General features: G+C 47.1%; 1 protein-coding gene across 1 annotated transcript in view; it reads left to right on the top strand.

Moving 5' to 3' along the window:
- Positions 1-13,210, top strand: part of LOC144769152 (scavenger receptor cysteine-rich domain-containing group B protein-like) — a 218,118-nt gene that overhangs the window by 194,230 nt on the left and 10,678 nt on the right. The window contains exon 3 of the mRNA XM_078653158.1: positions 6,466-6,786. Coding sequence (XP_078509284.1) covers positions 6,466-6,786 — 321 coding nt within the window. The remainder of the gene's footprint in view (positions 1-6,465; positions 6,787-13,210) is intronic.

The raw sequence follows: 13,210 nt of genomic DNA, 5'->3' as shown, positions 1-13,210 counted from the left end.
TCAGGTCCTCCTTGCCACGAGAACTGCAGTTCGTCTTGAGGGGCGGAAAAATTGGGTGCATGCCACCCATACCAAGAAAATCCCCATTCCGTTGCCAGCAGACTCGTGGGTAAGGAAAGGCATTGCATCAACTGAAACCGAAGGATTGCCGGCGTTGGTACCTTTCAGCGACGCACAACCTGTCGGAGAATCCTCAGTGCAGCAAAAAGGCATTATTGAACACTTGTCATCGGAAGACTCAAGACCAGAACATTCAGCTGATCAACAGGGCGTTGTCCCTTCAATGGATCTTTTGTTTAACGAACAGACACGTCCTGGGAAAACCCGATATTTTTTAAGATCCAGCACTAAAGACTAATAAAAAACCCCGTTCTGTCCCTTGACAAGTGCATTATCCCGTTTTCCATGATCAGTTTGAACACTCATACCATTGTAACTATTTTTGTATATATTCATTGAGCTTCGTTCCTTACACTTTTTGTTTCCACAGCTGAGAGACATTTGTTTTTATACATATATATATATATATATTTGTGAAATAAAGGCCGTAGGGCCGCGCGTGTACTTCCTCCTGGTTAGTAGGTCTTGACGCTAGGTTAAAGACCGTCGATTCCTGGGAACTCCTAGGAATTGACTATTGCTACACAGAACGAAGTGCGTCAAGTAACGTTGCGGACGGTCATAGGGAATGGCATTTTTGAAGCTGATGGACTTGGAAAAAGCTCAAGCACAAAGATTCAAGCTGCAGCAACTCAGTCGTACCAAATGTTTTGTGTTCCAAATATTTGTACTGTTTGTGACTGGTTCTGCGTTATTAGCGGGTGGAGTGTATTACACAATGTCTTACTTCTTGCCTTCTACTATACCTACTCCTACCCCTAATCTTAAACTCATCTCCACTGACTCTCCTCATTCCTTTCACATCTTACCTGAACACGAGCAGGCTAGACGTGCAGAATTCCGCAACAATTCCTTTATTCAACTCCTTCATCAGCATCAGTTAGTGGTTAACACTACTAATTGTTGGGTGTGTGGGTTGATGCCACATACTACGGATAAGGGAATTCCATATCTGGTGTTACCGTATAGCTCCCAAGGGTCTGCTCGAGCATTTCAAACAATGTTTCGAAGCGCACTGGGTTTCCACCCCATTCGAGAACCACGTTCCCCTTACTCTGGTCCTACCTCGTACCAAAAATCTTTGTCTATAGCTATAGAGGATTTAGATAGCGATATCTATGATCCCTTGCTTATCCCTGAAGAAGAAGTACAAGCCTATAGGGTCCTAAGTAGAGGCGAATATAGTGTGTTCACTGGTGAAAAACAGCTTAAAAGCTCGCCTCCGATATGGGTCGTACCCCACATTGGTAATTTTTGTTTAATAGGTCGCGGCCGTAGATCGAAAGCCCGACTTGGAGAGAGTGCTTGCACTGAAAATTATATATTGCCAATGGTCTCGTCCCCTGTGTTTTTGGCTGCCAAGGGTACATACTTTATTTGTCATGATCGTGCATATGCATGGTTGCCCTCTGACTTCATGGGCTCATGTTTTATCGCAAACTTGTTGCCTCCGACGTTTACTGTAGATGCAGATTATCACAAAACTAGAGTTGTGAGGGGCGTAATTAGCGAAGAGGATACTGCCGGTCAAGAGGCAGGAGACTTTTTCAAGGGTTTCCTCCCATTTTGGGGACCTATGGTTAATAGTAGGAACCTAAGACAGTTGACTCGAGTGGTAGAATCGACAGCTAATATTACTGCCAGTGCCCTTGGTAATATCACCACAGAACTTCAGGCGGATAGACTTATGACGTTACAAAACCGTATGGTTTTAGATGTGATCTTAGCAGATCGAGGTGGGGTATGTAAGGTGATCCATTCGGGCTGCTGTATTTTTATTCCTGATAACGCTCCGACTGTCTATCAAGCCATCTCGAAGTTGCATAAGATCTCCGAATCCATACACGTGGATGTAGGGGATTGGACGCTACTTGGATGGTTTTGGGGCCTAATGTCGACTTGGGGTTGGAAAATTCTGACGATCATTGGAGTCGTTGTAGTGTTCCTGTTCACTTGTTGCCTTTGCGTGCAGTGCGGTCCTGCCTTATGTGGCCTCTGTGCTACAACGTGTATGAGACAGCCACCTGTTACCAAAGGGTCTCGGTTGGACAGAGCTATGCTACAGCAACATCTCGAGGGTCTGATGAATATCGAATATGATTCCGACTAGTGCTTGCCTACATGAGGGCAAAAGGAGCGTCTGAGGTTCCGTGACAATTTTAAGTGATGTTTTTTGATTCGCACGAATATGGTCGAGTCTGGTATCTAAGAACCGCAAATGACGAGTTTAGTAAGTGTGCGCAGTTTCGCTGTGCTAACTTAAACCGTTCATTTGATATGTGGGTTTTTCATCTGTACCCACGGGTTCCATCTTAGATACGGCATCCATTTTGTCTCTTGCTCTCAAGTAGCCAGCGAACGGACACTGTCCGCTTCGTCACCCTGGGACTCTCAGGATATTTGTGGAAGACACATGTACTTTGTAAATATCTTTTACGATGAGGGGGATGATACTGTAAGGCAGATGGCCCCGCTCGAGGCTCATCTTGCCGTCCGGTTTATTGTCTCAGCCGTGCATCTCATTAGGCACGTCCCTTTGATGCCTGTATCTCGTGTTTCCCGATACCTCCCCTTTTACACCCTTTTCGATTTCCCCACTGTCTCCATCTCCCTCTGCACCTGTCTTTGTCCCTATTTCGATCTGTTTTACTGCCGATTGGAATTCACTAATGTTGGGAAGATGGGTTTACAGTTGGGAACCGCCAAATGTTTCCGCACTTATGTTCCGGACCTTATGTGTACCAAAGTGACCAAAGCGACCCCTCTGGGGGATAATTATGGGAACCAGGTTGTAAACTTTTGTGTACCATGTTGTCCTATGAGTTAATTTTGTATAAAAGGAGCGATCCACAGAACCAATTTGAAGCAGTCTCCCCAAGTTGCACGTGTTGTACTTGTTGTGACTTCTGTGTTCCCTGCAGTAAATAAACCTTGAATCTTTGACGCCGAAGGAAGTGTCCCGTGTCTCTGTAGTTTGTGCGCCGAAACAGGTATCCCATGAAGGTTATAGGTGTTGTTCCCTGGCACCGCTGGTACTGTTAAAAAGTCCAGTCCTTCACTACATCACACATTGTATTTACTATTCAGTGCTCCCACATCTTCGTTGGTCGTAGCACGCACTGTCCCACAGTGGGCGGGAAGAATCAGATGATGAAGCATGGTCCTTTTGGTGGGTGAGGGTTATTTTAACAAAGCGGTGTGCTCTCACAGAGAATAGGAGAGATACACATTTAGGTCAGTGGAAGGACACTTTTTCTTTTGGCTCTCCATAGGGTGGATCCTTGTGTTTATTTTGAATATCATTTTACCACATGCTATAATGGAAACCATTGTGCGATCAGGAGAAAACATTTGAGCATTGCATCTTTAACATTAGAACTGTTTCAGTGTTGCCAGCGGCCAAACAACTATGTAGAAATCATATATCATGCAAATCTGTTCCCATACAATACTTACAAATCCCTCCACCCACTAACTATCAGATAATTTACATTATACAAGGCTCTATCACAGGAAGTGAAACACATGTGGGATTTGCTGCTAGAAATCCATGAGTCTACACCCGTACTATCTGTATTTTTGACCAATGGCCCCCAAAGGACGGCCATAACATGTTCATATGGGGCACTGTCGCAGGGGGCAGGCAGTCACCCAGACTACGTCAAGGAATATTGGAAGGCGAAATTAGGACAGGAAATATCATATCTTGCTTGGGGGAGATAACTGTGCTCCCTGAGGAGGATCTCCACTAATGCTAGGCTACAATACACACATTTTAATGTTTTACATCACACCTACGTCACCCCAAAATGCAACAGACAAATTTACCTGGGTGTTTCCGCTGCATGCCCCAGATGTGGTCGAATGATTTTTACCACATGGTACAGCAATGCCCAGTGATAACACATTTCTGGGGAGATGTGCTTCGACTGATGGTGAAATTGACTGACACACATGCCCCATTACGCTTTACAGCGAGATCCAGCATGAAAAGGAAACAAGCACATCTGTTGATTTGTGAGCCTAGCCATGGTACTGGCAAAAAGATGTATCACCGCCTGGAAGCCCTCGGTGGCCCCAATGATGCTGGCCTGGCACTCTGACCTGTTAAAAGGGTTGCGGGCAGAGATAGCAATGCATCAGGTGCCAAGAATGAAGGAGGGACTGGGGAGGATACATTAAGTAGGATGGGTTCCTTGAAAAACTAGAAGCTAAGTCAGATGAAGACCCTCTCTGACCAGAAAGAACGGAACCTGCTAACTCTAGATCTATAGGATGAGATGCAGATCCAGGAATGGTGGGTGACCGCCACACACTACATCACAAACGTACTAAGGAAACCCTGAGGGGCATATTCACAAACCCCTATCACCATTACAATGTCACTTTCAGTGACGTTGTGGTGGCGATAGCGATAACGGCCTCACCATATTCGCAAGGCAGCGTTAAGCCACTTAATGTGGATTAACGCAGCTTTGTGAATAGGCCCCCTTTCTCGCTGTGTTTAGCGTGAAAGGGGCGTGAAGTGAGTGTTGTGGTGGGCGTTCCACCGCAACACCCATTGATATTTACCCTGCCCCCTATTCTCAAGGGCAGTGTAAAAAGGAGCTAACGCCAAACTTAAGCCCAGGAAAACCCTGGTCTTAAGTTGGCGATACGAGGAGAAATGCCTTATTTCTCCTCGTTTTTGCATTTTCCAGTTGTGCTGCCTTGTGCAGCAGACATGGAAAATGCAAAATGCCATGGTTTAGATATGTACAGGAAGGTGTCCCTTTCTGTACATAAACAAACCTTTTTGAAAAAATGGCGTTTTGTTACTTACATGTGAGCTGCATGAAGCAGCACACATGGAAGTTAAAAAACGGCATTTTAGGTTTGTTTATGTGCCATAAGGGACACCTTCCTGTACATAAATAAAACCTCCCTGCTTGCAGACACCCTTGCACTCTGGTGCAAGGGTGCCTGCGTTGGCACTAAGTTGTGGAACTTAGCGCCATCACAAGGGGAAAAGCGAAGCTGCACCATGTCCATGTGAATATGGTGCACCCTTGCTTTTCTGAAGTGGCGGAGAGAGGCGTTAAGCCAAGAAGGTTAACGCCTCTCTCCACCACTTCCTTGTGAATATCCCCCCCCCCGAGTTGCATGACGATGACCAGTTGATTGTTGTGATGGTGCTCTATGTATATTGTTGCATCTTAATATTCACCTCCTTCCTCGTAAACTACAAAGGGGATACATTTGCAGGTTCCTCTAGGGTGTAAGTGCCACTGGTCATTGAGATGACGGGACAGTGTGTGGCTGTTTCCTGTCTTGTATTTTTTTTTCTATTCTGGTTTGATCTCATTGGAAGGAAATGTAATGGAGTGACACTCGGTACTATAAGGAGATAGTGGTATACTGTTGCTCTTAATATAGATACATACACGTGGATGCACTGCCGCTGAGAAAAGTTAATACAAAATTATGTAAAAAATATGTATCTACAGCCACACGTTCTGCGAATATAAAGTTTCCGTAAATGAGGCGATTTCAGTGTGTTTATAATCATGTCTATGTATAATTTATGAAATAAAGACACATTATTTCTGCTCCGGACGGGGTGGCAAGTCAGGGGGGGCATATTGCAGGTTTTATACCTCAAATAAAGTTAAATGCAGCTAAATGTATTGATTTATTTAGCATGAATTAAGATTTGCAGCAATTATTATTGAACTGTCCTCGTACTACATCTGGAAGTGTTCCCCTGTGCGCAGTGTTTATCAAATTAAAATACTAGCCTGAAAATAGTGCTGCTACAGTAACACTGCTTGTGAAAATGTTCTCTTTTTACGTTGCATTTGGTTGGAACACTCTTTTTTACTTTACTGTCAAATAAAAGAGAAACATTTTCTCTTCCTGTTTTACACCTCTGTAATGTTTTAATTATAATTGCTTAAATAAACCAGATGTGACTGCCCAAAAAAACATAAAGGTATTACAAAATTCATTATTCTAGCATAAACCAATTCCTTGGAGAAGTCTCTGTTTACTTGTTAGGGTTACACATATTGCAGGCTGTAAAGTCGATAGTGATATGAAGAACATTATGGCAAACGTTAAAAATGTATAATAAGATTGTGTGCGTTGACACTATTTCCGATTTGATGGTAACAAGCTGGCAAGCAATCAGGTAATTCTGAATGCCACGAGTGACGAAGCAATTTAATGTTTCTCAGAAAAGTTTCCTGCTCTTACCCTGCCTCGTGCACCCGGGGATTATGCCGTAGGTAGGCGTTTATTGGTGCCGCCGCCATTGGGCACCTTGCCTGAAAGTCTCTCACTGTATGTGCTTTGTGTCCCCAGCAGGTCCCGGAGGACTGGCCCTGCGCCTCGTAAATGGACCCAATGGCTGTGCTGGCCGAGTTGAAATCTTCTACACAGGAGCCTGGGGGACGGTGTGTGATGATTACTGGGACATCCTCGACGCAGACGTTGTGTGCAGGCAGCTCGGCTGTGGTAGCGCCATTGCTGCTCCGTCAAATGCCTACTTCGGTCAGGGCAATGGAAGCATCCTCCTGGATGACGTGACCTGCAGAGGAGAGGAATCCTACCTGTGGGACTGCCAGAACCGCGGGTGGAACATACATAACTGTGGTCATAATGAAGATGCCGGGGTCGTCTGCACAGGTAATTTTATTTTCCTTGCTTGATAATAATCTCACTCTTGGCTTCATGCTTGCATGTGTAGTCCTTAGTCCTCTCTGTATGCGACGCAACTTCTGAATCCACCTAAGTAATTATGTTTAAAAGTGACCGTGGTGGAGGCTTGCCGAAAACAAACTATTTGTGGACAATCCCTTCCATAGTGCCAACATCGGCCCATACCCCAGCCCGCTCACAACAATTTCCATAATAACATAATAACAGACACCACACAATGTTTTCTTGGAGAAAGTTGTTGCAGCTTTATTTGCACAAACATTATGCCAATCATGTTGGCTTATCCTACAGGCCGATCCAGGGTCAGGCAGCCCCTAGCCACCTGCCCACCTGCCCACCTCATGAGCCATACACCCCCTGTGGTGTTAACCGCGGGGGTGTTATCAATTTTCGGGGAAGGGCTAGCCCCTTCCCCCCGGCGAACCTCTAGTCCACCCCTTACTCTTGCCCCTCCCCACTACGGGGGGCAGAGCATTGCAGCCAACCCCCTGTTGCTCAGGTCCACAACTGCCCGAAGGACTAACAGGACGCCGCCGCTCCTCCAGGATCCCACCGAGGATCTCCCTGGGGATAATTGGCTCTCGCACCCTTACTGTGCTCCTGTAGTGGGTACTCTTCTGTACCTTCCAGCGTTGGATCGCCCTGTAACTCCGCCATGGCTCTGGGTGTGGCCACCGCCACCCCAGAGCCCCCCCACCTTCTATAGTTCTTTTATTTACAACTTGCTGCTACCAACGCTTCCGCTAAATCAAGCCGGAAGAGATACGTCACCACTTAGGATAGGTTCATGCCATCTTCCTCAAAGCACCCTGTGCATTTTGCATGTAGCAACCCATGCCTGACAAACCAAATCCTGTTTTCTAAGTGAATGTGCGCATTGCGCTGTTCATCCGCCTGCGCAAGGCCTCCATTGCCACCCCTGACCTTGCGCCCGCCAGGATAGCCTCGGGGTAATTTCGGATCACCAAACCTCACAGGTCCCCCGCAAGTTGCTCCATTCGCCCAAAGTGCTCTTCATCATGTGCAGCAGGCCCTTGCGTCCCAGGTGAAACCAGCTCGTCACCTCCTAGGTGTAATACCAATAACTCGTTTGGTGAGCTGCCAACCAGGAACCAAAGAGGCGCTGTAACCAATGCCTCATGCCTCCGCCACATCTAGCAGGAATGGGTCCATCCCCACTATGGATCAGTGTAAGCCATCGTCTTCAACGCACCCTGTGTATTTGCATGTAGCAACCCATGCCTGACAAAACCCAATCGTCTTCGCCCCGTGAATTTGCGCATTGCGCTGTTCACAAGCCTGCGCGTGGTATCCATGGCATTCCCTGAACGTGTGCCCCCCCAAAACAACCTTGGCGTAATTCCAGACCACCATATCTCACAGGCCCCCAGCATGTTGCTCAATTCGCACAATGTGCGAATCATCTTGTGCAGCAGGTCCCTGCGCCCTAGGTGCACCAATCCACCACTTAGGTGTATTACTAATAAATCGAGAGAGGTCCATCCCCACTTTGGGTAAGTGTAAGCCATAGTCATCAAAGCACCCTGTGCATTTCGCATGTAGCAACCCATGCCTGACAAAACCAAATCCTCTTTGCCCCGTTAAGTGCGCATTGTGCTGTTCACACGCCTGCGCGGGGTCTCCATGGAATCCCCTGGACGTGTGCCCCGCCAAAACAGCCTTGTCGTAATTTCAGACCATCATATCTCACAGGCCCCCAGCATCTTGCTCAGTTCACACAATGTGTGAATCATCATGTGCAGCAAGTCCCTGCGCCCTAGGTGACCCAAATCAACACCACCTAGGTGTAATACTAATGCATCGGGAGGTGATACCCCCCCGCCCAGTCTCTGAAGAATCTTTTTCTTCAAGGAATTCCAATGCATGTCGGTTGTTCACTGCCAGGTTATCCCATTGCTGTCAATCTGTATTTCTATTTTTTGCATCAGCCCACTGAGAAACCCTCAGGATTCCCGAATCTCCTGTCACCCAGACCGTTTTACCTTGTAAATAAAGATGCGGAAATCAAAATCCCCTTCAGTTCTGCCGCTCCACAGGACTGTGAACTGTATCAGTAATGTCCCAGAACCTCTCAACTATTACTGCCAACTGCGTTTTGGAGATGTCCCGGTTAGTGCTCCATCCCCTCCATTTCAGCACTGTCAAGGCCAATCGCACCTTCTTAGGGATGGCCTATTTGCGCTGCCTGCACCCAGAAAGGCCTAATTTAAGCGTAGCCCATAACCTTGCATGTAATCCTGACATTGTATCAGGTTTCTGTTGAAACATAGTTTGCTTGACTGCCGAGTGCACATTGCTCCGTCCTGGGTATTCGTTTTCTCTACTCCGTATTCTGCTGTCAAGCTGCTGACATAGCCTGCCCCAACCCTGGGCGAACTAAAAGAGGCTATACTGCTCCATATAAGCAGCTCCTGTTGCTAATGATGGTCCCCTACCGAACTGGTAAACTAGATGATGTACTATATCATATCCACCTGGTGCAGCACCCCTTGGCCCATCACATCACATCAATTTTACAAACCCAGGAGCAAGCCAGAGCTGGCTACCCCGGGCACATGCTGCACCCGCCTTAATCGAAGGAGCTCTACCTCAATGCAGCATTCGTCCCAACAAAAATGACACATTTGTATCCTGCCGCAGTGTTTCAAACGAAGCAAACGAGGCCTCCTTACGGCTAAAAGGATGCCCTGGGCCGAAGGCAATTGTCCCTCATGATCCTGGCGGTCCCTAGCCGCGCTTACGGAAGTCCAGACTTGACAACACCATTGCACCTGTCCACCTGGACAGGCCCTCTTCTCTGCTGCGTGCACACCCTATGGTGTGACACAAGTGCTGACCTTCAGACACGTTCTGGAGAAGACCCCTGGGCACCCCCCTTATGAAAACCATACCAGTCATTTGCCCATCTACCCTTGTGGTTACGTCTCCTGTCACCTATGAGCTGAGGCCAGCAGTTGCATATGGTACTTGAACTGGAGCTGATGTGAAAGGGGGGGCATGGTAATTGCACAACCGCTACACTTAACCCTGCCTCTATTCTCCCTACCAGAAGTCAGAACCGGGTTGACACCTTGCCCCAGTATGTACTTCCCCTGTTCCGTGCCCAGGCAAGCCAGCCTGCTAGGCTGGCTTGCCTGGGCACGGAACAGGGGAAGTGAGTATGTGCATGTGAGTAGGGCAGTTCTCCAGGGCTGTTTCTGCATTTGAAACATAAAACAACCATTAGAAGCCATGCCCCCCCCATATACCAAATGGATTCTCTGCAAAGAGACAGGGGCCATCGCTGCCCCCACGCTACCAGGACAAGTCTGTTTGTCGGTTACGATAACTAGATTGCTAACTCGATCGCATCAGAGCCCTTTGCTTGCGCGACAGTTGCTGTACAAAGCACACATTCCCTTATCGCACATGGGCTGCAAGATATGCCCAGACCCATCACATGTGTAAAAGAAAACGCCTTTCACTTTCTGTCACAGGGCATGCATTATTTGTCCAGTCTCCCACTGCTTACCGCCAGAACACCCCACTTATTGACCAATAAATCAACAAATTGCCCATATTCGTCCGGTCTTTCACGAGAGAAAACATCCAGTTATTGTACAGGAGCTACCAGCTAAGTTCAGATTCACCAGTTGACTACAAATGTAATACTTCCCTGGGGTGTAACCTGTGTGCCCACAACAGGGACAGTCCTGACACCTCTGGAGGACCTCGGTGTACCAGACCCGAGCACACTGCCCCCAGCGTGCTATGACCCTTATGCCTGTTGATATTAGTTGGACCCCATGTGATTAGGGCTGTTCTCCAGCATGGTTCCTGCATTTGAGACATAAAACATCCATTAGAAGCCCTGCCCCCCTCCATATAGCATTATGGATTCTCCGCAGTGAGACAGGGCCATCGATGCCCCCTATGCCACAGAGGCCAAGCTTGTTTGTCAATTACGAGAACTAGTTTGCCCACAATACATTTTCGTAAGGAGTTGGGTGGGGCAGAGACTTGCGTACCTCTAGCGCCTGATGCAGAAGTGTATTGTCTTGAGACTAAGTCAATTATTCACATGCTAAGTCTGAAATTGACCACTGCACTTTAGAGTGTGAGATTTATAGTCACTTCTTCACTCGTCCTTTTACTATTCTTCTCAGAAACACGTCCTCCTCCCAAGCCTACAAAACTGACCTCAAAGTTCTCCTCCTTCAAAGACACCTCCCAAATTAATTCATGCCCTCCCTTATCTGACGGAAGACCTTTTAATATATAAATTTCTATTCACCTTGACTATGAAAGTGTCCTCCCAGGTGTACTTGTGGCTTGGGAGTCTGCCAATTAGTATTATCCTTCTACCTGTGTTTGGTACTATCTTGTAACATGCACACGTCACTTTTTTCTTGTAATACACTTATTGCTACCTATGTAACTTGCACACATGTCACCTTTCCTCCTGGAATGCACCGTTTGCTACCTCTTGTATTGTTTGATCCGAGTCAACTTGTCCACGGGACCCGTCCATGGGGGAACAAATACTCTACAAACCACCAAATGAAGGAAGAGTTCTATACAGTCACCATTAATTGGCCAATAAATCCCACACCAAGCCCTCTCCCCGTGCTGTGGTTTAAAATATTGCATTTGCCTTTGAATTAAATATTATCATCTCTTAATGGCTTTCTGCTGCAGTAACAGCTAAAAGTTAAGGTGCAGCGACTGTAGACACTGACTGACAAAGAATCCCCGGCGCGCCAGTCTGAGTACAGAAGAAAGAAGGGTTAACAACGCCCCCCTCGCTGCCAAAAACAGGCTGGTTGTAGACCCCTGGGCTCGGCCCCTCCCGCTGCCAACCAACCACATTCCACGCCGTGTGTCCAACCATACCTGGTGCAAATCAACTCCCACATCCTCTTTGTCGTCTAATACTATGCCCACAGACAATACGTAATTAGAAAAAACATGTTAGCCTCAAACCACACCTGTTGTCCGTTACATCGGGCCCACTGACCCCAGTGTGCTGACGACACCTGTTTACCCATGGTCACTCCTGTGAGTTTCAACGAGGCGTTTCCCAGCATCCGTTTCTGAATGGTAGCCTGCATGGACATATAACAAAACGTGAAATTAGCCCCAACCCCGTCCAACATAGACATCACACCCGGCCCTGGGGGGGGCTGTGCGGGCTAGGGGAAAATGCACGCTACTAATCACATGGTAGGGCCATAACACTTATCTCTGCCGCGTGACCTTGTACCTACAAGTGAGCCAGAAGGCTTGTACTTGGCTCTTATGATGGACATCTACCTCCGCAGTAACATTGCATGTGTACATAGTAACGCTTCCATTTGCCACTGTTACTGACTAACTTTAACCAATCGCGGCTTTAACGAACTCATGTAACCCCAAGTCCTATGCAAAACCTCATTCTATGTAAAGCACTCTGACACCTTTGTGTAATGTTTCCGCTACTAAACTCACAAATAAATAGCCTAGACACAGCTCCTGCCGTGTCGAGAGGGAAATCGTACATGGCTCACCTAAATTGAGCTAATTCTTCTGTGCAGCGCTCGTACCCCATCGGGTGATATTCGCACTGTATTCACTTGTATTTAATCCTCAATGCTCCAGCTAAGCCGCCATGTTAGTTCTTGTGTTTGAGTACTTCATATAATGGTAATATACCTCTACTTGCATTCTGTATTCCCTTGTAACCTCTTCCTCCTGTAATGCACCGCTTGCTACCTAATGCAACGTCCGCGTATGTAATATGTTCACCCGTAATTGTTCTCAAGTTTCAGTACTATTTCCATTGTGAAGAGCTCTGACACCTACGGGTAAAGTCTACACTATATAAAAACGCATAAATTGCCTACATAATGTTTGTTCTTGCATTTGAGTGTCCTCCATTTATTGCCGTATTATACCTCTACTGTACTTTGTTCGCTTTAGTAACCTACACACTTGTTAATTTTTCCTCCTGTAATGCACCGATTGCTACTGCATGTATCATGTTGTTTGCTCACGTCTGACACTTCTGCCTCATGTAATGTAACTTTTGCCTTTGTAATTTGTTCACTTGTAATGTTCTGATGTATCAGTTGTGTCCTATTGTGAAGCGCTCCGACACCGTGAAGCGCTCTGACACCTTCTAATAACGTCAGTGCTATAGCACAAAACATGCATAAATAAATAATTACACAGTCCCCGGCAAAGCCTCTGCCCCCCCCCCCCCCACCCAGGCTCTGTCCGGCTCAGGTGACCGCCGGCGGAGAAAGCACCCGATCGATCACCTGCGTGCCCGGAAACAAACAACAACGCTAGCCCCGGTGCGGAGCAGCTGAGACACGCGCCTGATCCCCGCGCCCCGCCCCTACCATGTTCA

Source organism: Lissotriton helveticus, chromosome 7, assembly GCF_964261635.1.
Source record: "Lissotriton helveticus chromosome 7, aLisHel1.1, whole genome shotgun sequence".
Classification (NCBI taxonomy): Eukaryota; Metazoa; Chordata; class Amphibia; order Caudata; family Salamandridae; genus Lissotriton; species Lissotriton helveticus.
The sequence above is the reverse complement of the archived record's forward strand: the minus strand, read 5'-3'. Positions and strand labels throughout refer to the sequence as shown.